Genomic DNA, 23,567 nt, shown 5'->3' on the forward strand with positions numbered 1-23,567 from the left:
TGCGCAGAGTATCAGAGCCTCTGGGGAAGCCACCTTTGCTACTTCAGCCTCTGCCTGCAAACTTTCGGGGACTCTGAGCTTCCTAATATCCTGTGCAGGTCCCCATGCGTGGGATCCAGGCCACAGGACCGTCTCAGTGAATGGGGCTTTGCAGGGAGGGACGGGTAGGGGAGGACTCTATCACTGGCTGGAAGGACACGCTCTACCCCACGGGGGTACCTCTTAGGAGATGGGGGTCCACTTTCTTCTCTTCTGCAGGAAGGTTGAGGCATCAGGTTTCCAGGCTCTGCTAGCTCTCCTCATTTCCACCTCCATCTGTATTCGGAGGGCAAGAAAGTATGGCCGAGCCCCTGGGCGCAATGACTCATCTGTACCATGGGGGTCAGGGCAGGACCTGCCTTACGTTACCATGTGTGAACCACTTAGAGCAGTGCCCGGCACAGAGTAAACGTGGCTCTGGCAGATCCGTGTTCAAACCCAAATTCTACCGCGTACCTGCTATGCGACCCTGGGCAAGTTTCTATCCTCTCTGAGCCCCCACTTTCTGCACCTGTAAAATGGGAATAGCAGGGCGGCACCTGGGTGGCTCAGTCGGTTAAGTGTCTGACTCTTGATTTTGGCTCAGGTCCTGATCTCGTGGTTTATGGGATTGAGACCCGAGCTGGGCTCTGTGCTAGCAGTAAGGAGCCTGCTTGGGATTCTCTGTTTCTCCCTCCCTCCCTCTCTCTCTCTCTCTGTCCCTCCCTGCCTCAAAATAAACATTTTAAAAAATAAATAAAATGGAAATAAAAGTATCTTCTTCATAGTGTGGTTGTGAAAATTAAGGGAGACAACAACTCAGTGTCTAGGTTGGTACAGGCTTAGCCAGGGGTAACTATTCCTAACAGAAACTGCCCTCCAGCATCTAAGCCCCTCGTGCTCCTTTGCACCCTCCACCTGGAGACCTCGATGGATTGTGGCCTAACATCAAATGTTTTTCTTGCCATTTCCAGGCAAGTAAAAAAGCACACAGGCTCGCTGACAAGTCCCAAAGAGTGACCAGGCCTAACGGGAACTCATATGTGCTGCTGGAAGCAGAGACAAGAGAGGTTCTAAATTCCTACAGACCTCACAGAGTGGAAGAGGCTTGAAACCTTTCTCTGTTCCAACCCAGCAATTTCACCTCTGGACATCTATTTTCAAGAAACCGCTCTTTAAACATAGACGAGGCTTTATCATCCCAGTGTTATCTATAATAATGAGCAAGGATGACCCAGAAGTCACCATCAGCAAAAAAGCAATCGATAGAAACAGCCCCAGAAATGACCCAAGTGATAGAATTAGTAGAGAAAGCCATTAAAACACGATAACTATATTCTGTGTGTTTAAGATAGAAGAAAGCTTGGGGCGTCTGTGTGGCTCAGTCGGTTAAGCGTCCGGCTTCAGCTCAGGTCATGATCCCATGGTCTGTGAGTTTGAGCCCCGCGTCGGGCTCTGTGCTGACAGCTCAGAGCCTGGAGCCTGCTCCGGATTCTGTGTCTCCCTCTCTCTCTGCTCCTCCCTGCTCATGCTCTGTCTCTCTCTGTCTCAAAAATAAATAAAAACATTAAAAAAAAAAAGATAGAAGAAAGCTTGAGCAGGGTAAAGAGAAACATAGGAGATATTTTTTTAAAAACCCAAATTTCTAGAGAAAAAAAAAAAACCACTCCTATGGAAGGAACAGTAGATAGGACTACAGCAGGTTTGACAGTACAGATGGAAAGTCTAGATATTTTCTTGTCCTCCTAAGCAGGGATCGTGCCAGTGAAGACAATGATGGTGGGAATAATCATACCTACCGTCTGTTAATCTCTAGCTACAGACCAAGTCCTGTTCGCCCGCCATGTTGTTTAAAAATCCCTGCGACAGGCCTATGAAGTTGGGACTGTCATCGCCCCATTTACACATGAGGAAGTTGAAGACACGATGTTGAGCAACTTGCTCTAAGTGAAGAAGCAGCGGGAACACCAGGGAGGCCAGCCTTAGCCCGGGAGGTCTGGGTATGGACACCACCTCCCACCCTCTCCTCCTCCACGGAATGCAACACGGCCCTCACTGGGGTCGCTGTGGTGGCTTTCTTTCCGTGGGTGGGACTTGGTACAGTGTGCTGAATGCATGCGGCCTCTAAACCCCACAACAGTCAGAGGGGAGAGGGACTCTCATCCCCATATTGTCCTTATCTGCAAATGAGGAAAGCAAGGCCCATGGAGGGGGAGTGATTGGCCCAGGGTCCCACAGCTAGTAAGAGAAGGGGCCAGAGTTTGAAGCAGGTCCTCTGGCCCCACGCGTAGCCTTTCAGGTGTGCCCTGGGGCCTCAGGAGGCGTCTGGGACAGCCGGTTCTGAGGCCTTTTCATGGCATCAATAGTGTCTCTTCTCTCCTGTTAGGGAAAAAACCTTCTGGAATCAACAAAGGGCCTGTGGTCCTAGCTACTTTTGCTCCTGCCCAAATGATAACCAGATCAGGGGAAGCTGGGGCTCAGGAAGGTACCCACATGCCCCATCAGGAGCCCAGATCTGGAAGCCTGTACAGTGAGATCCCACATTGGGAAGAGCGTAAGGGAACAACCATTGCAACATGCACGAGGGAGGCATGTCAACGAATATGCCAGAGACGTACATAGCTTGCTTGCTGGCTAATTATTTTGCGTACAGATTGTTTTCTCCCAGACGAGGTGGTCAGTTGGTGACTGAGTCAAGGAACAAAGGAAAAAGTAGAGTTGAGAGAAAGAACTCTCAGCAGTGACTCTTGCTGGCACACTTTTTTGGGTGAACTGGTAGCAAAGAAGTCCATCTGTGCTCTGTGTCCTCGGACAGCCACCCAACGGGCATGGGAAAAGACCAATTTTTGCCACCATTGGACCCTCCCTTAAATCTTGAAAGGTTACCAGTGGAGCGTTTGTGGGAGATCGTCTCTATAATGCCTGTGTGTCCTGTCACCAAAACCTCCACCCTACTTAGGCTGGGTCCACACCATCTGCCTCAGTAGGATACTCATACACCAACTGGGGCAGACGTGCACAGTGAGTTGTCAACACACATCAGTTGCCTTCAAATCGTGCGTGTGCTTTGGCTCTAGAGTTCACTTAAGGAATAGATCGTACAGAAAGAATTCTGAACACAAACTGAGATTTAGCCTCAAGGATTTCCTTCACTGTACCACTACTGTATGGACTAGAATAATAAAAAGTTGATTGGAAGCAACCTATATGCCCATCAAAAGGGGATTCGTTAAGCAAGCAGCATAGATGTATAAAAGAATGCGAAGCCGCCTTGCAAACTGTTACTGCAGAAAAATACTTAATGACATAGAAATATGTTCAAGTTATAGGGGTAAGTGAAAAGACAGACTACAAAGCATTACTTGTAACATTTTTCTAATTTGGTCAGTGAAAAGTGTGGAAAAGTGCATGCAGCAATAGAACCAGAAGAGGATACGCCAGAATGTTAAGGGTGGAAACAACCCAAGTCCCTCTCTGTGGATGAACAGATAAGGAAGATGTGGCGTATATGTTAAAATGGAATATTATTTAGCCATGAACAGGACATGCCTCCATTTGTGACAACACAGATGGACATTATGCTAAGTGAGAGAAGTCAAAGACAAATACTGTATAATCTCACTTATATGGGGAGTTTAAAAAAGCCAAACTCGTAAAAACAGTAAAATGGTGGTCACCAGGGGACAGAGAAGAGTGGAAATAGGACAGATATTGTTTACAGGTCCTGGGGATTTAATGCACAGCCTAGCGAATACAGACAACAATATTGCATTGTAAGTATCAAACTTGCTAAGACATTAGACCTTCATTCCAGCCACTAAAAAGAAATCACAATTGTGTGATGTGCTCGATAGAGGTACTAATTATGGCCACACTGGCAGTCATAGTATAATATATAAGTGTATCAACTCAACATGTTGCACACCTTCAATTTACACGATGATTTACGTCAAATGTATTTCAATCAAAAAAAGTGAATGGTGCTTAATGGATTCATAAATGATTTAAACATTTTTTATTGTCTTTGATTTTCAAACCTCCTACACTGAATGTGTTCCTTTTGCAATCCAAATGTTTTTTTAAAAAAAAAAAAAACCAGATCTTAAAAATAAAAATAATATTCCCCATGGCCAGAAAGAGGAAACAGAAAGAGCATACACCAGAGCCAGAGCTGGGAGGGCCGGGGGTGGGCTCAGCTTGGGGGGAAGGTACCCTGATTTAAGAGGCTGCCTGCGTGGAAGGGGACTTCCAGTAGCTGCTCTGTGCGGGGACCATGAAACTTGCCCTGCTGTGCACGCTGCTGGTGTTTGCTGGTGAGTAGGGCAGGACCCACAGCTGGGAAGGGAAGGTGGGGTATGACTAGGTGATATCTCTTTCCTAGACTGGTCCTCTGCTCTGATCCCCACTGCCCTGGTCCCCCCCCACAGTCCCCAACCTTTCCATCCCTGCCAGGAGCCAGCAGCAGCGGCTGGTCCCCTAGAATGCTGGCTTCGGCCAGGGAGCTCTGGGCTATCACGCTGTGCAGCGTGACTCTGGTCTGCTGTGAGGACAAGCAGCTGGGGACTCAGACACTGGGGCCAGGTGAGCGGACCCCTGGGGCCCTTTGGACACAAATTACAGAAAGGGATCTCCCCAGACCACCCTGCTCCCCTCTGTCCCTTTGACCAGATAATAGCAATGTTTCGCTACGCACAGCATTCTGTGCCTGTCTTTCAAGTTCATCGTCTCCCTTGAACCTGGGAAGAGGGCTCTGTTGACTGTGGTGGCAGATGGGGGGAGGTTTCCCTTCAATCTTCAGCAGAGCAAATGTAAAAATGTGGCTGCCAGCAAATTGGGTGTATTTGTTTCTCGAACCATCTCAACGTATGTAGCGTTGGAGAGGATTTGTGCTTTAAAATGTGGATTTCTGTTATCCTGGGACTCCCAAAGTTTTTAGAGGAACACATCTCCAGGGTTACAGCGAAAACCGTTAGGAAAATTGCAATCAAGCTACAGAAACTCATCTCTCCAACATAAAGAAACAATGCACTGTAGAGGCAAAATGTACAGATGAACCCGCATTCAACTGTTGGCCCACTGTCTCCTGGCAGTCTGACCTTGGCCACGTCGCCTTACCTCTCTATGTCCTCACCTGGCTTCAGCCCGGTCCCCCTGAGACCCGGCCCCATCTGTCTTCTTGAATCGTCTCTCGAGGTTGCACACATGTATACCTCAGTCTCCTTAGCTCGTCTGTTCCCCACCCTCCCAGGGTCTCCCCTGAATCCTTCGACTTAATGTATTTTATTCCTCCTGTCTCAACATAATGCATTTGTCTCCCCCAGTAAAATAAAATCCCCTTGCGGTCAATTCTAACCAGCAGCAATTAGAACTAAAATGAAAAATATCCGTGAAAATCATTGATCTCTAAATCATACTGCCTTCCCAGGTGAGCCTTGAGAGGGCGTTAGTGTGCGGCTTTCTGGAAGGGACGTGCGGGGCAGGGGCGGGTGCGGAGAGGAGGGTGTCTTCCTGTTACAGAATGGGGAACTCAGGGCAGAGGCAGTGACTGGAACCAAACTGCCCTGGGTTTCAGTGCTGGCTCCTCCACGTACCGGCCACTGTGACCTGGGCAAGGTACTAAGCCTCAATCTGCTCATCTGTAAAATGGGCATTAAAGGTAGTTCTCATTGTACCAACGCCACTTTCTCAGTTCCTGTAAATCCACCATTATTATATAAGCTGATAATAACATCAGAGGAAACCGGGTGCTGGGTGAGGTGTGTGTAAGAACGCTCTGTAGCTCTTTGCAACTTTTCTGTGCATCTAGAATATACCAAAATTATTTATTGAAAAAAACCAGTATTTATCTCATGGGTTGAACAAAGTCAATAAATTACTACATGAAAAGACCCATAATAAGCCCTCGTTATCACTATATTTTATATATATGTATATATATATATATATTTTAAGTTTATTTGTTTATTTTGAGAGAGAGAGAGAGCACGAGCAGGGGAGGGGCAGAGAGAGGGGGAGAGAGAATCCCAAGCAGGCTTTGCACTGTCAGCGCAGAGCCCAACTCGGGGCTCAAACCCACAAACTGCGAGATCATGACCTGAGCCGAAACGGAGATTCGGACGCTAAACCGACTGAGCCACCCAGGCACCCCACCATCACCATATTTTTAATAAACCTAGTGGTTGTTGTCATTTTCTTTTTTCTTTTTCTTATTTTCTTTACTTTTTTTTTTAAAGTTTCATTTATTTTTGAGACAGGGAGAGACAGAGCATGAACAGGGGAGGGTCAGAGAGAGGGAGACACAGAATCTGAAACAGGCTCCAGGCTCTGAGCCGTCAGCACAGAGCCCGACGGGGGGCTCGAATTCATGGACCGCGAGATCATGACCTGAGTTGAAGTTGGCCGCTTAACCGACTGAGCCGCCCAGGCGCCCCTGTCATTTTCTCATCCAACGTCACTGGTTCGGTCCAGCAGGGCAGAAGGGCCAGGCGTGTGTCCCACCGGCCTCCTCTGACGTTCATATCCTCTCCTTGTTACCGGGCTCTTTGGCAGGTGTGATTCCAACCCAGGGCGGGATCTTGAACCTGAACAAGATGATCAAACAAGTGACCAGAAAAACACCCATCTTCTCCTATTGGCCCTATGGCTGCCACTGCGGACCTGGTGGCAAAGGCCAACCCAAAGATGCCTCGGACTGGTAATCCCTTCCCAGACAGGACTGCGGGTGGCAATCCTGTCCTGCCCCCACCCCGGGACTCTCCCCTTTCCTGCTCCCTCACACATTCATTCCGTGACTTCGTTTTATGCCGTGTGCTGGGAGCCCTGCTGGGGCCGGGTACGGCTCCAGGCTTCCTGGACCTTGCCGTCTAGCTGGTTCTGCAGAGTCTCTGAAGGCCCCCCTTGCACTTCCAAGCCCTGATCTAGTGATAACACCCACGCACACTCCCTGCTGGTTTTTTTTTTTTTTTTTTTTTTTAATGCCTACCTCTTTTTGCCATTATCTCCTTCAAGCTTCACTACAACCCCAGGAATCAACTAGGAGAGACCAGAGCCATCCAGGCCGGGGGTCACTTCCCTGACCCACCACTTACAGGCTGTGTGACCTTGGGCATGTGGCTTGACCTCCCTGAGTCTGATTCCTCATCTGTGAAATGGGCATTGTACCAGTGCCTCTGTCGTAGGGTGGTGGCGGAGATTAAGAGAATATTCATGGATAAAACAAATGCCTGGTGCCTAGAAAGCACCCACTAAGTGTCAGCTTGTGTGGTCATAAAGACTGGAGCCCTGCAGGCCTTGACTCTTCCCGGGTGGGCACTCGGTTTCTACTCTTGGGGCAGCTGTGTTCCCTGCCTGTCCCGTTCCCTGTCCTCTCCCTCCAGGTGCTGTCAGAACCATGACTGTTGCTACGCTCACCTGAGGCAGCACCGATGCCGTATCCACACAGACAACTATGACTACACCTTTTCCCAGGGGGACATCCAGTGCTGTGAGTGCCCGGGGCCTCGGGGCTGGAGTCAGAGGCTGAGGAAGGGAGTTCTGGCACTTAACTGCCTTCGTGTGTTGTGTGACAAGGCACAAGCTGCTCGCCCTCTCTGTTTTTCTCATGTGTCCAGTGATAGTAGCTGGGCTGTGGGGGAACGGGGGTGGGAGTATGGAGAGGTCCAATGAGGGCTTTGACCCCTTTAGGATTTGGAAGGCTGGCAGGTCTCAGCTGGGATCCCAGAGCCGCAATCAACCAGCTGTGTGACCTTGAACACATTGCATGACCTCTCTGAACGTCAGTATTCGCCTCTGTAAACTCCGGATAACAGTGTGCTACCCCCTAAACTTAACTCAAGAACTAAAATGAGAGCAGACAGAATGAGCCTCGCACATGCCTGCTGCCCAGCGCGTGCGCGATAAATCACGTGGACTACTGATGTCATTGTTACAACTGACGTTGTTATCGCGAGTTGACAGAGCAACCCGGCCAGGAGCTGCGCCACCCTGATGATCTCCATTTACACACAAGGAAAGTGAGACCAGAGCGAAGAGGTGCTGGCCCAGGGTCACCCTGCTGCAGGTGACAGAGCCTGGGCTAGACCTCAGGTCCCCCCACCCCCACCCCTGGGTCCACGCCTGGAGGGAGGCGGCCGCTCTGAGCTGGGAATCACGTGGGCTCATCACACCAGAGTCCCCGCTCATTAAAGTCTTAATAATAACAACAACAATCATAGCCAACATTTATTGAGCACCTACTGTGTCCTGAGTGCTCTGCCTTCTCTAATACTCCCAGCAGCCCCAAGGCAGCTCCTACCCTCACCCCCACGCACAGATAATGATACAGGTGCACCAAGGTCCCTTTGGCCTCTGTCTCGGCAGGTACAGTTCCATCGGCCTGGGACACGCCCCACCGCCCCACTCTCCGCCACCTTCCACCCTGGCTTTCCACAGGGAGCAGACCCTTCCGATCTCAGCTCAAATGGCTCCTGACACTGAGTCCGATCCCCCTACTTTGCCATCTTGGAGCCCCTGCAGCATTTCTTACTTCCGAGAGGAACAGTATGTATTATTCCTTTCTGTGGTCCTCTAATACCTGCTGCCGCCCCCTCCCCCAGGAGTGTGAACCCCTTGTGTCCATTCTGGTCAGTCCTGTCCCTCCAGGGCCCTGCCACCGGCTGGGTGCTCAATCGCTTATGAAAGGGATGAATGAATAACTAATGGAGTGACAGAGCTCAGGGAGGTCACGGTTTGTGCCTAAGGTCTCGCACCTAGGAAGCGGCTGGGAATGGGACTCTAAAGCTGAGCGACCCCTGCGCGGCCTCCAGAAACTCCCCGCAGGGACCCTAGACCCACGCCCGCCTCTGCCTCGGGAAGGGACACTGAGCTCCCGTCTCCTCCACCCCACAGCCGACAAGGGCAGCTGGTGTGAGCAGCAGCTGTGTGCCTGCGACAAGGAGGTTGCCTTCTGCCTGAAGCGGAACCTGGAGACTTACAAGAGACACCTGCGTCACTACTGGCGGCCCCACTGCAGAGGCCAGACCCCTACGTGCTAGGAGGAGCCCGCCCGGCCGTCCCTCGCCCCCTGCCCCGTTCCTCAGCATCTTGAGCGCTGCAAGTCCCGTGGGACTGCTGACATCCCTCAGTATCTAACCCCCTGCACCAGCCTGGGAGGGTCTCAACCTAGCCCCACCCACCACCTTGCTCCTGGACCTTCGAAACCTTCCCGACCAAGTTGGCAGCTGTCTCTTCCGAGGATGGATTGAGATCGGAGGAAAAGCCGCGGCCAGGAGGCGCCTGGGGGATGGTGTTGGGGCCGAAGCGGTGGGTGTCAGGGGTGGGGGTTTGGGGACCGTGGTGTGGCAGGTTCCCTCTGCCATTGCCACCCACCGGGCCTCCTGTCTGAGTCCTACCCGCTCTGACACACTGTCTGTGCTGCTGCCGGGGTGGCCTAAAGGGTAGTGTTGATCCTTCTGTCCACATGGCTCTACGTCTTAAAACGCCAGAGCCCTCCACCACCCCGGGAGAGGGCCTGTCGAGGAGTTTGGGACCTGTGCTCTCTGGCATACGTCACCCTCCCCAACTAGGCTGGGAGGTCCTCGTGGGCAGGACGCATGACTATCTTGGATTCAGTTGCATCCCTGTGCCCAAAGCAGTGCCCGGGACCAAGAAGGGGCTCCCCGGATCCCTCTCGAGCAAAGGGCCCGCTGAAGCCACCCGGTCCTCTTGTTCCAGGCCTAGGTCTGCACGCACATGTCCTTTCCTGTTTCCAGGTGCTTGCACAGGCTGGGACCTCTGTGGAATGCTCCACTTGCTGTCCCCAGGTGGCTGATCCCCATCTAGGCTCCTCGGGGTCCAAGGGCTACTGGGGACGGAAGTGTCCCCTGGCTGACTCCTCCCCGGCTCCAAGGGCTCGCTCCCTCCTCCAAACCCGCATAGCACTTTACGGGGCTGCAATTTACCAAGCTTTACCTTGAGTGATATATAATATCTGGGTTTTTCTGAACCCCTCCAACCAGACTGGAGCTCCTGGAGGACGGAGGCTATGTCTGTCATCTTTGTTTCCTCTGCTCCCCGACATAAGAGGTGCTCAATTAATGCTTATGGACCAATGAGCCCATCATGGATGGATGGAGGTCATGGCAGGTGTTATTGGTGCCTCACCCACATGCCCTCCCGGCCCAGGCTCCCAACCCCCAGCTAAGCCAGATGTTTGGCTGCTCTGTGCTCACATCTGTCTCCTTCTCCTACCTGTCTGCTGGGAGCTACCACCCCTCACGCCCTTCCCACCTCTAACCAGTGACTAGAGAGTGTGATGCCAACCCCGCCTCTGTGCAGGACCACCTGGGTGACACGCTGCATGCCCCAGAGCTCCTCGTGGGATCTGGCTGAGGCCAGATGTCTGGAACACCTCTTTGCTTAGCTTTGTACCCTGGCCTGGCCTGTTCCCCTTGTTGCCTTACAGGTTTCTCTTGAGAACACGCCCTCAGTAAATCACTCACTTGCACAAGAATCCTGTCTCAGGCTCGGCTTTCTGGGGAAACTGACTTGGGACAGACGGATGGATGGATGGATGGATGGATGGCCTTCTTCATATAAGGATCCACGATCTGTCATTTGTATGTGATTAGCTGTGTCTCCAGCAACAGGGCTGGAGCCTCCCACATTCTCCAGCCGTGACACACATAAGTGAAACAGCTGACCGATCACTTTTCCTTCGACATGAAGCTCAGTGTCTCACGTGAGGCTGGGTAATAGGAATTAGGAACCATGGGCACTGGGTTCAAATTCCAGTTATAACCACTGACTCGCCTCCGGAATCCCGGTTTCCTCACATGCAAAGTAGAGCTAAATTAAGGAGGAAATAAGATGAGGTCAGAGGTCAGCATATTAAACTAGATTAATGCATATGAATGGTGAGCACGGTCCCTGGCACACGGTAACGCCTCTTTAAATGTTAACCGACGTCCCCCTTCTTTCCACCCAGCTCCCCTCTCCACCGTCTACACGACTGTGCAGCCCTTTCCATTAGATCCTGACTCGCAATGTTCTTTTGTTCAAGAGCTGGCGACCCCCCTTGTCGATCCGAGCCCCTGTGATAGTGACAGCATCAGTGTTGGCAAAGGATGGGCGTTATTTTCCATTATTATCCCCATTTTACAACCTGAGGTTCAGAATACAGACAGCAACCTCTGAGGTCCCACAGCCGGATTCCAGCCCAGACTCCCCCCACCCCGCTCCCTGGTTCCCCATCCCATTTGTACTGGTCAGGAAGCTTCCTATGCCTCGATGAACTTCAACAATGAGGGCATTTATGACCTCACATGACAAGAAGTCCAGGGGCAAGGTGGCTCTTTAGTGGCTTGGTAATGTCTTCAGTACCTGGTTTCTTTCTTGCTCTGGCCACTCTCACTGTGCTTTGCCCCCTGGGTAGCTCAGAACAGCAGCGGCGGTCCAGACCTCATGCCTGGACACAAGGACATCCAGCAGAGAATACGCTGTCCCTTTTGTGTCTGTTGTCAATGAGCCTTACCGCCACCACCCGGCAGACTTTCCCAGCAGGACTGGCCACCCTAAGCCATAGTGGCTCAAGGTGATGGGATTAGTCTGGTCGGTTTAGATGCCTCAGGATTTATGTACCCTCGAGAGGAGACAGGGTTAACATCCCCCGAGTGTCACGTAGCCACTAGAATGGGAGCTGTTAGGGTTGTCAATAGCATAGTGTTGGGTGGGCAAGTCTAGGGCTGGGTCAGGAATGGGGCTGTCCCTGTGTGAGCTCAGCACCTACCACAGGGCCTGGTGGTCCCAGAGCAGGTGATCAACAGTCATTTGTTATGAATGAATGAGTGAATGAATGAATGAATGAATCCCAGGTTGGTAAAGACCTGGGACCTTGAACCAAGAGGTGGGATGGACAGATGGGGTCTCAGGGCAGCAGGACTGAGTCCCCAGCGTAAGGCAAGACTCCCCACCCCCCACCCTGTGGGTTCTCATTCTGGGCCAATTTCCAATCCCCGGAATTGGGTAAGAGGCACAAAGGAAGGAGAGACTCACAAGCACCTTCTGTTCTCCACCCGCATCTGTCCAGCAGCCCTGGGTGTAGGAGGCAGACAGGAGGACACAGTCACTGTGCTTCCTGTTCCCTCCAGGGTCAGAATCACAGAGGGACAACCCGGAGGGGGGCGGAGGGGGAGCCAACATCGAGACCTGACATTGAACACATGTGGTGCCCACTCACCCACTTCCCTCAACTCCCTGGGGCATGGGCATTGTCACCTGCATTTTCCAGGTGCAGAAACTGAAACTGAAGGGTGAGTCACTGGCTGATAAGTGGCAGGGCCGGGACTCGAACCCAGTCCTCTCTGGCTCCAGGGCCGCATCTCACCCTACCTCCCACACTCTTTACTGGGACACTTGGTGACTCAGCCCTGGGTGCCCTAGGTGGGGAGGAGCCACACCCCGGGATGAGGAGGTGAGGGTGATGGTGGCAAGGCAGGAAGCCTGGGGAGAGGGCTGGTGAGTGATAATTGTACCAACAGTAACAGTGACACTCAGATACTGCCCTCCCATTGGGAGTGCTTAATCCCACCACCCACTGATCCGACCCCCAGGCCACCCAGACCCAGGGTGCCACCTCCAGGGGGTGGGGGCCCAGCCCAGGGGCACGATGGGCAGCTGTTTTCTCCACAACTCTGCCTGTTTTTCCAGCAGGAGCCTCTATCCAAATACCCAAGCTGCTCCCTGTCTCTGGGATGTGCAGGTGGGGCCGGGGCTCCTGTCTCCCCTCTGCACCCTGCTTCCTGTGCCAGTGCCCCCTGGAGGGGGGTTGGGGGTTGTTGGCTTGGGGTGCACAGCATCCTTGCTCACTACTGAAGTCAGGTCTAGAGCCTACCTCACCCAGGCAGCCCAGACACATGGGAGTGAGGGCCTGGCTGGCTCTAGAGCTTGGGGGGCGGGGGGCTCCTCTATTTTTTTCCCAAGTGAAATAAAGAAGAGATTTTAGGGGTCCCTGGGTGGCTCAGTCAGTTAAACATCCCACTTCGGTTCAGGTCACGATCTCACAGTTTGTGGGTTCGAGCCCCGCGTCGGGCTCTGTGCTGACAGTGCAGAACCTGCTTGGGATTCTCTCTCCCTTTCCCTCCCCCACTTGTACTCTCTCAAAATAAATAAACTTAGAGGAAAAAAAAAAAAGAGAAGAGATTTTAAAATAGTTTGTGAAAACACGAAGCATGTCAGAGGAAGATTCCTTTCTCTGTCTCTGCTTTAGGTTCCTGGCCAAGCCTCATTCGCTTTGGGGGTCTCTCCTGGAAGGACTGCCTTCTTCCCCGGCTCTTGGCAAGACTGGCTCCTTCTGTCATCCAGAGCTCAGCTGGCAGTCACTCCCTCAGAGAAAGGTCCCTGCCCTCCCAACCTAAAGCAATCACCTCCCACCCTGATAGTCTCCCTGCCTTGTTTTCATTCTCTGCTCCCCTTTTCTGCTGGTTTTCTTAATCACTTACTCATCCAGCCATTTGTTGACCTTAGATTGGAAAGCAGGAGTTTTATCGCCTCCCGGCCCCTCCCTCAGAATTATCAGAAATCAGTCCCCCTCCCTCTGCCAAGAACACTCCCCCACTCCCAGGAGACCCTGGGGTCAAAGATCCTTCTGGAGGTGGGCTGCCTCTTCCGGAGACCCTTCCCCAGTTGGCTTGGAGTTCCTAAGAACCTGCTAATACATTCTCTCATTTACACCTCATTACAGGTGCCCCTGCCAGGTGGGGCTTCTGGCCTTCTTTTCCAGGGGAGGAAAACAGGCTCTGAGAAGTAAAATATCTCGCCCACAGTAACTCACTCTGCGAGAGGCGGCAGAGGCCGGGCACCCATGAATCGCCGGGTGCCACCCTCTCCAGCCCAGATGGTGTGCTCCCTAAGGCAGTGGTTCTGAAACTTCACAGAGGACGAGAATCCCCTGGCAGAGACTGTTCAGAATGCAGGTTCTTGGGCCCCACCCCCAGAAGGTCTGATTCTGCAAGTCTAGGATGGGGCCCAGGAACCTGTATTTTTTTTTAATTTTTTTTTTAACGTTTATTTATTTTTGAGGCAGAGAGAGACAGAGCATGAACGGGGCAGGGTCAGAGAGAGGGAGACACAGAATCTGAAACTGGCTCCAGGCTCTGAGCTGTCAGCACAGAGCCCGACGAGGGGCTCGAACTCACGGACTGTAAGATCATGACCAGAGCCGAAGTCGGACGCTTAACCAACTGAGCCACCCAGGCACCCCACGGAACCTGTATTTTTAACCAGGGCTGCTGGAGATTCTGATGTCTCTGGCTCAGGATCATACTTCAAAAAGGATGCAGGCCGTCTGTCCCCATGGCCCACCACGATCCTGGGCCAGCGCAACTCACTGGGCTGAAAGATTGGAGACCCACCTTCTATTTTTTTTTAAGTTTTTATTTTTATTTATTTTGAGAGAGGGTGAGCGAGCAGGGGTGGGGCAGAGAGAGAGGAAAAGAGAGAGAGAATCCCAAGCAGGCTTTGGGCTGTCTGTGCAGAGCCTGGTGTGGGGTTCGAACTCACAAACCAGTCGTGAGATCATGACCTGAGACGAGATCAAGAGTGGGACGCTCACCCGACTAGGCCACCCAGGCGCCCCTGAAGTCCCACCTGCTAGATCAGACTCCTTGCAAGCACCGTTGTTTCCGCTGACTCTACTCCAAACTGCCAGATAGGATAATGGCGAGGCTTATGCTTCCCAAACCCAGCCTTTGACACACCTCCTTCCAGACACTTGGTTTAATATTTCAATTTACTTTGCTTTTTAACCTTTCCTAACCTAAGTAAATTTATCTGAGAAGGAAATTAATTCCACTCTGGTATAAGGAAAGCCAGTATTACTTGTCATCAACGGTGACCATAAAAATAAACGCAATGAAAATAAAACTCTTATTGGAAGGGTGCCTGGGTGGCTCAGTCGGGTAAGCATCCGATTCTTGATTTCGGTTCAGGTCATGTTCTCATGGTCGTGAGATCGAGCCCGGCGTGGGGCTCTGCCGTGAGGGCACAGAGCCTGCTTGGGATCCTGTATCTCCCTCTCTCTCTGCCCCTCTCTTGCTCTCTCTCTCTCTCTCAAAATAAATAAATTAATTAAAAAACAATTTTAAACTCTTATTGGAGAGAAAAAGTGCACAGTCAATAGTTGGGTGAACTAGGCACGCACGGGAGAGGTGCTGAGGACGCCCAGCCTCCACACAGAGACCACTTTCGCCTTGATGCATTCTGAAGAACTGGCAGGAACTGGAGAGAGAACAAGTCAGGCAGTCTGTGAGCAGCACAGTTCGTCCTCTTTGGGGAGTCCCAAGCCAGGTGGGTGGGGGTGGGGCGGGAGACACCAGCTGGGCGATGCTGTAGAAGGTCCTGGAGACAAGGGAGGCAGAACACAGGGACTGCTCTGGGGGAGCACAGGCAGAGCCCAGGGGCAGGTGGTCATGGTGTGGCTGGACTGGCCTGGGAGACCCCCACACTAGGCCGGCTTCCATCACTCTCTTGTCCCGGGGCCTCAAACGGGTTCAGAATATGCCCCTTTGCATAAGAATTATTTTGAGCTGAAGGCAATTAAGAATTGACAGATGCAGAAAGAGTTCTCTGCCAGTCCCTTATCTGCTTAAAAGCAGGACACAAATTTCCCTGTGAGGAAGGTGCCCCCAACCCTCCTACTTGGAGAAAAGAGCAGCTCTTATCATCAAAGCTGGGAAGTCACCACCAAGACTGATTTGCATAAACAGACTTTTCTAAAATAGCCTTTCTTCCATTAGTTCCTCCATATATCATCTGGTCATCTCCCCCCAACTTACTATTACGTCCCGTGAAGTCCAAACCTTTTTTTCTTTGCTAAAAAGGAATCCTCTGAGTCTAACTTCTTTGAGTTTTCTTTTCTGGGAACTCCTATGCATGTCAATATTAATAAATATCATGCACCTTTTCTCCTGTTAACCTGTCTTTTGTTGGTTTAATTTGCAGGCCTCCATGAGAAACCTAAAAGGGTAGGGGAAAAGTTTTCTTCACCAACATTGGCCGGCAAGTCCCCATTGACACCAGAGTGGTCAGGGTGAAAAAGCTCATGTTAAATGGAAAAAGGTAGCAGGAGAAATGCTCTAACATAGTTAAGTAGTCAAGAGTATGGACTCAGGGTCCCACACACAAGGTCTGCCAGCTCTAGGGTCTTCTCACTCCGAGATGTAGGATCTTAGGCACAAGTCACCGAACCTCTTGGAGCCTGTTTCTTTACCTATAAAATGGGAATTATCATACTGTCCACATGAGGTGTTGTGGGGTAAATGACAGACCCCCGGAAGCCACTTTGCACCCTGTCCGGCATGTAGAGACCAGCCCATGGAACACATAGCAGTTGTTGTTCCTGCTCATTGTTGAAGGAATGTTAGCAACATTGGTAGGTTGTGGACATTTCTTTCCTTCTCCCCAGGGCTTGTCCTCAGCTAGGCCTGCTGGTTGGAGCTCTATATAGGGCATTAGCCAGCGGGCCGTGGGGAAACGACCCCTCCTCAGCCACCTCACCAATGACTGTCGTTGGGGCTTGCGGGGCCCCGGCAGCCTATGGGTGCTAGTGACTGGCAACTCTCCCCTCCTGGGACAGCAGGCAGGCTGGCCAAGGTCTGAACTGAAACCTTGCCTGGGCATCATCTTGAGCAGGGACCAGCCATATTGATTCAGCACACTTTTCCTGGGCAAAGAGGGTGGGGTTCATCCCTTTGTGCTCTGCTTACCAGCTGTGGTTCCTGGGCAAGCTCCTTGGCCTCTTTGTGCCTCAGTATCTCCACACACAGGATGGGGTGTTCATAGTACTTCCTTTGTGCATTTACGAGGATTCAGTGGAACCTGAATGAAGAGGTGAAGCACGCTTAGGACACCGTCCACACTGGGATCTGCTCTATCACATCAGGCATCAGGCGAGGCAGTGGGGCTCATAAAGAAGTTCAATCCCAGCCCTCAAGAGGTCCCCGTTGCCATGGGGTGGGGGGGCCTCGCCCAAACTTCAGGATCTGAGAAGCTGGTTCAAGTCGCGGCACCACTAACTTGGGTGGGGCCTCCAACAGGACACCTTTCTCTCTGTCTCTGTTTCCCACTCTGTAAAATGGGATGTTTTGAGCCTATTCTGGATCGTGGATTTGGCAACACTTTGAAAAGCATAAAATATTAAAAAGTCTAGAATATTCTACATATAAAGGAAGCCTGGGGGTGCCTGCGTGGCTCAGTCGGTTGAGTGTCCAAATCTCAATTTCAGCTCAGGTCACGATCTCATGGCTTGCGAGTTCGAGCCCCACGTTGGGCTCTGCGCTGACAGCACAAAGCCTGCTTGGGATTCTCTCTCCCTCTCTCTCTCTGCCCCTCCCCCGCTCACACTCCCCCATCTCTCTCAAAATAAATAAATAAAACTACAAAACAAGAAAGGAAGTCTGTAAGCTAAAACTTTGAATGTTGATTGGAAGCTCAGTATGATAACACAACTGTCTCTAGATAAAGAGATCCTTGGAGAAGATAATAAGAGGTTTAAGGTTTACAACCAACATCTCAGCGTCTGACACCTGGCTCACTTTGATTTATAGGAAACCGATTGTGCAACATTCCAGATTTATTAAATCAGCTGTTTAGAATCAATGACTCAAAGAGATTTTGGGCATGGCAACCAAACAATTTCCTGATTCTCTACCTCAGGGGTTCTCCGACTTGATAAATGAGTTCTTTGCCAATTCCCAGAATCTATCATTTTGGTATTGACAGATGGATGAGTTTGAGATGTGACTTTTCTTTCTAGAAGATCCATCTCCCATTCTCCCCAGCTCCTTGCTGGAAAAGGGATGGGGCACTGAAGTTGAGTGGGAGAGTCAGTGCAGAGGAATTCACACAATAACCAGGAATCTTCCAGAAAAGGGTAAAGTCAAAGGAAAGCCAGGGCTGGGCAGTGTTTAGAGGGGTAAAGGCAGATTCTAACCAGGAACGGTTCCAATGGGAGACAAGATCTGGGCTGGGCTCAGTTCAGAATACAGTACGGACATGGGGGTGGAATCGCTAAGAGGGTCCATCAGGAGGCGAGGGGGGATTCTGGCTAAACTGACCCAGTAGGATTCTTGCTGAGGGCAGGCCCGGGTGATCAGACATCACCTGCAGGATGATGGGGGGGTGAGAAATTTGATAAGATATCAAGGCGATCAGATATTGAGGGTGAGGGTTCTGGCTAAACTTACTTAACAAGATTCTTGCTCCTGAGAATGAGAGCGAGGCAAAAAAAGGTCTCAGAGGAGCCTGACTAAATTTGGTCAAGGAGTGAAGTTATCTGGTCCCTCTTCCTGTTCAAGAAAAGAAGAGATTCTTTCCTCTGAACCGCATGAGTCACTTTGTTGTTTGGTCTCCTTTTGTTCGTGAAGGATCGGTGAACCCATCGGCTAGAACTTGGTCATAGAGGCTATTTGCTGGATGGTGTGAGCAGTCTGGTATTAAATGGGAGCAATTTCTATGAAAATTATAAGAAGAGAAAGCTTAGTAATTGAGAACCCAGTTTCTGAGATCAGAAGGCAGCCAGCTAGAAGATTTCTAGATGTTGGGCTGCAAGTGTGTTCATGATGGAGTGAGGACAGCAACGTCAACCCAACAAACTTCCCGGCTCTCACTTCCAGTGTCGTTGGTGATGGCCTCGGGGGCTCCAGTAAACTCTCAGAGCAGCTGGCACAACAGCAGGTGTGAAGGTTGCCCAGACACCATCTATTGTGACTTCTCTGAAGTTTATATCAATTCACCCAGCTTCTGTTGACGGGACATTGGGAAAAATGGCAGTTTGAGTTCTCCGTGATGCCGGGGCAGGAAGGTGGGAGAACAACGGGAAACTTGAATCTGGGGAATTAGAGTCAGATAGTGGAGAACCCCCAAGGGTGGGCTGTAGTTTTCCATTAAAATACGAAATTTCTTTCTACGGTTACACCCCATTTTGACCAAAGATAATCAAAGCATGATTGTTCTTGTTTACAAAATTATTCTGGCCTCATTAGATTTGGCATGATTATTTACATAAGAGCAGCAAAAAATGGTGATTGACCACATGGGCCTTTCTGAATTTGCTGTCCTGGAACCTTTCATGAGGAATATCAGTTTAGACACATAGAAGCCTCTGGAAGCTAGGAAGCCAAGCCAGGAGCTCACCACCAGACTTTGCCTTCGGTATCCATAGTTTTGGGCGAATCCCTCTCTTCTCAAGGTCCCCAAGATACCCTAAGATCCCTGGGGCTGACAGGAAGTGATCTTCCTTACCTGTAAGGCTAGGAGCCCAGTAAATCCAGGTACCAAACCAGTTTTTTTCAAGACAGCTTTATGAGCATTGGCTCCATAAATTCAACCTTAGGTTCTTAAAACTGTCTTGTCATATCTGATTCTATGCACATCATTCTCAAATATGACATGCCCATCAGAGTCCTGGTTATATAGCCAACATTTCCACCGATGATCTGTTACAAGGACTGATGCTTATGAAACTCAGGCAAATCATTATATCGCCATGGAAATAAGAATACTCAAGAAGAGTTTCTGAATGTTGAAGGGAGCAGGTAAGGAGAAAACATAACTATGTCATTTCTGTTTACAGAAGTATAGTCTACCAAATTGTCATGAGCACAGACAACTTTCAAGACAAGAAAAAGCAGCTTGTGATATCTGGAAAGTAGAACACTAAAGACCTAGCCATGTTCTAATGATCCTCCCTAAACTGATTCTTGCTCTTGGGGACAAGAGTCAGGGACAGGGCCCAGTCAAACCGAGGCTTAGAGGAGCCTGGGTAAAGTTTGGTTAAGGAGAGCCTATATTGGTAACAAAGTTACAGGGGTTGTACTGGGTTTAAATGGTGGAGAGGTAACACATTGTAAGAAAATGTTCTATCGTAAAAAATGACAACTGTTTCAAACAAATGTTTTCATTAAAAGGGAAAGTTATAAAATGTACATGGGTTTTGTGAAGAAGATGGTAATATATAAATCCGTGTTTATTAGGAGGGCATACCCCCTACACCTTTACCGCGGAGGCACCGTCCCAAATTTAGAGATGTATAAAATTAGGGCCAAGAACACAGGTCATCTGAGTCTGTGGATGTTGACAAGCTATACCCACGGGTATATGTGAGTATATCAAGTAAGCTCATCTTTTGTGACCAATGCAGCCTCCTGGTGTCCCCACACCTTACTGCTTTCTGCCTCACCCCGAGAGCTTGTTTACAAATCTAGTTTTCTGGGGGCGCCTGGATGGCTCGGTCGGTTAAGCGCCTGACTTTGGCTCAGGTCATGATCTTATGGTTCATGAGTTCAAGCCTTGTGTCGGGCTCTGTGCTGACAGCTCAGAGCCTGGAACCTGCTTGAGATTCTGTGTCTCCCTCTTTCTCTGCCCCTCCCCTACTCGTGTGTGTATGTGGGTGTGTGTGTGTGCGCGTGTGCCCACGCGCGCCCACGCGGTCTTTCTCTCTCTCTCTCTCTCTCAAAAATAAATAAAACATTTAAATAAATACATAAATAAATAAATAAAGCAAATACAGCTTTCTGGTCCCCGGACCGGAAGTTATGATCCAGCAAAGGCTGGAAGTGCAGAAACTCGAGATCTCTGACTGGTTGCAGGTCCTGCTTGCTCCAGGCCCAGCGTGGGGCTCCCTACAGGCACTGCCTCACCTACAACCGCAGCTACTCCCGCCTGAGAGCTCGACTGGCGGTGCTCCCCACGGGGTCACTACAACCACAGAGTCACCGACAGCCACGTCCAATGTGGTAAGGGGCAGCCTGGGGCCACCTTCTGCCCTGGTCGCCAACCTTGACCCATAGGGTTTGTGCTTAGAGCCAACCGGTTGGAGTCAAACTCTTGGGTTTGGGTTTGGGGGTCCTCTCCCATAATAGGTGCCATTATTGAGTGCCTACTGTTTGTCAGGCACCACACCGGCTAATTTATGTGCATCATGTCATCAAATATTCCCAACAGCCTATGCAGGAAGGTGTTATTAGCCTGTTTGGCAGCTGAGGAAACTGAGGCTTAGAGAATTGGAGTCACAGGCCTGAGGTCACATGGCGAGGAAATACACAGAGATACCTCCTGAGCCACCGTCTGGGCCAAAGCCCTTAAACACTGGCTCCCCAAGATTTATTTAAACTCATGGCTTGGCTCTCTGTTTCCCAGTGAGGAGCCAAACACCTGTGTTTATGTCCAGTTCCTCCGCTGGGTGGTTCCAGAATGTTCAGGGACTGATGCCATCACAGGCTTGGACGTCCATGACCAGAAGAAGCCCAGTTCTGATCTAATGCCTGAGGAGAAGGATGAGGGGGTCCAGGGCACCGGGCCCCAGGGGCGCCTTTAGGGGTTTGTGCAATTAAGGCCAAGACAGATGCCGGCAACTTCAGTCCCAGACAGGCCCTGAGAGGTCATGTGCACAAGGGTTTCTCGAATCCTTTTGATGGCAACTCATAGAATGTAATAACATTTACACCTGTACCCAGTCAACACCCCCCCCCCCACACACACACACACACCACAACAGAGGACAATTGGCTGAAGCAGCACTTTACCACTTGTGATATAGTCACACATGCATCAAGAAGCACACACACGCACACATACACACGCACACACACACGCACAAGCACACACGCACACACGCACCAGATGCAACCCTCCGGACTGATTTCATCATCCACTAGTGGACCAGGGCTACAGTTTAAATTATCTGTCAGGCCTGCTCTTATAGGGGCGCCTGGGTGGCTCAGTCGGTTGGGCAGCTGACTTTGGCTTAGGTGGTGATCTCACCATCGTGAGTTCGAGCCCCACATCAGTCTGCCGGCTATCAGCACAGAGCCTGCTTCAGATCCTCTGTCTCCCTCTGTATCTGCCCCTCCCCTGCTCACTTGCTCTCTCTCTCGCTCTCAAACATAAACATAAACAAACAAACAAAAAAACCCACCTGCTCTTATAAAATGGGAAAGCTGAGGTCAAGAAGGGGAAGGGGTCTGCCCGAGACCACCCAAGACTCATCCGAAGTCAGAACTAGAACCCAGTGTCTGGTTCCCGCTTCTTCTCGTTACCCCAAATTAATTCAGATTAGTAGAACGTTAACCCCACTGAGTGTGGAGGAGGTATTTGGACGGTTTGAGGTTCAAAATCCCAACAGCTAGACAGGGTCTAATCCTGTGCTTCTCAGAGCGTTCGGGACACATGCAAAGCACAAAGTGCCTCTAGGTCACGGCTGTGGCTGTTGGCTCTCACTGAGCCCGTGGGAATCTCCGTGGCCAGCCTCCCCCAAAACCAGGTTTCTGTATTGCGTTCCTAACTCCAACTTCTCGGTGGGGTTCCTGAGATGCAGATGTGAGCCCTGCCTTCTGGGTGTCTCTGGGTGCAGGGGGTCTGACCCGGTCGGTGGACGTCTACTGAGCACCCCCTCTGTGCCAGACCCCATGTGCCAAGCAAGGTATGGGGTGCTGGCCGCAGTGAGGCACAGACCTGCCCCCGGTGAGGTCAGGCCCCGGATCTGCACGTCCCAGGCTCCAATCCCCACTCTGCCTCTCTCTGGTTGTGTGGCCCAGGTTATACACTCAGCCTCAGGTTACTCACCTGTTGAGCGGGATAATTACATCTGCCCATCAGGTTGTTGGGAGGATGAAGTGACATAACCCGTATGAAAGTCCCCGGCACGTGGCAGGCAATCAGCAAGGGGTAGCTTTACGATTATTATTACCAATAAGAGAAAAAAAGCAACTCACAGGTAAGGAGAGGGGGCCACAGCCCAGAAGGGAAGAAACAGAGAGAACGGAGGCAGCGTGGAACACGCAGGGTGAAATGGGAGGAGTGGAGCGTTGGGGAAGAAGAGAATGATTGGGAGATCAAAATGGAAGGGCCGTGCAGCCAGCAGTGGAAAGACCTTAAACGTCAGGCTGAAGAGGCAATGGGGAGCCACTGAAGGCCTTAGAGGAAAGGAGTGGTGCAAGAAAAGATGATTGGGGAGCCCTGACTGATAGCAGCAAACCTCCGCGGGGGCTTTACTTATGCCATAGTTGTGGGCTTTCCGAATTCAGCGGGAAAGGGGATTCTGTCACCATCCTGAGAGACCTCCAAGAGGTGGCAGGATTTCTGAGGCTCCCAAGGAAGGCTTTTGCCACCTGAGTGGGACGCACCGGAGGCGAGCACTCCAGTTACCTTCCCCAGCTGGCACGGGTCCCGGGAGCAAGTCCAGAAGCAGGTGTGCAAGTGGGGTCAGGAGTTGACCTGCATCTGAGCAGGCTCTTGACACACAGGACAGGCTGGGACCTCATTTCAGGAGCAGCTGCAGGAAGTCCACACCCACTGCTAGGGCACTGAGTTCTCTCCAATGGCCCCCTGAGGACACCGCCCCAGCGTGGAGGAACGGCCTGTCCCCTCGCTCAGCACAAGCCCCGACCGGGGAGGCATCAGGGACTGAGTGACCAGGAGGTGAGCCACACCTGTCCAGGCTGTGCCACCAGAGAGGTCAAAATGCTCCCACCACTGTACCGCCTGCCCAGGTCCTCAGTTCTCTCTGTCTCCACCCT

At 51.1% G+C, this 23,567-nt stretch overlaps 1 protein-coding gene across 1 annotated transcript; it reads left to right on the plus strand.

Annotated features, from left to right (window-relative positions):
• The first annotated feature begins 4,229 nt into the window (after nucleotides 1–4,229).
• LOC131505359 (group IID secretory phospholipase A2-like) lies at nucleotides 4,230–9,193 on the plus strand. Its single transcript, XM_058718845.1, has 4 exons — nucleotides 4,230–4,331; nucleotides 6,568–6,712; nucleotides 7,395–7,501; nucleotides 8,905–9,193. Exons 1-4 carry the CDS (start codon nucleotides 4,292–4,294, stop codon nucleotides 9,048–9,050), a joined length of 438 nt encoding a protein of 145 aa, XP_058574828.1. The 5' UTR covers nucleotides 4,230–4,291; the 3' UTR covers nucleotides 9,051–9,193.
• The last annotated feature ends 14,374 nt before the right edge of the window (nucleotides 9,194–23,567 follow it).

This window comes from Neofelis nebulosa, chromosome 2 (assembly GCF_028018385.1).
Source record: "Neofelis nebulosa isolate mNeoNeb1 chromosome 2, mNeoNeb1.pri, whole genome shotgun sequence".
Classification (NCBI taxonomy): domain Eukaryota; kingdom Metazoa; phylum Chordata; class Mammalia; order Carnivora; family Felidae; genus Neofelis; species Neofelis nebulosa.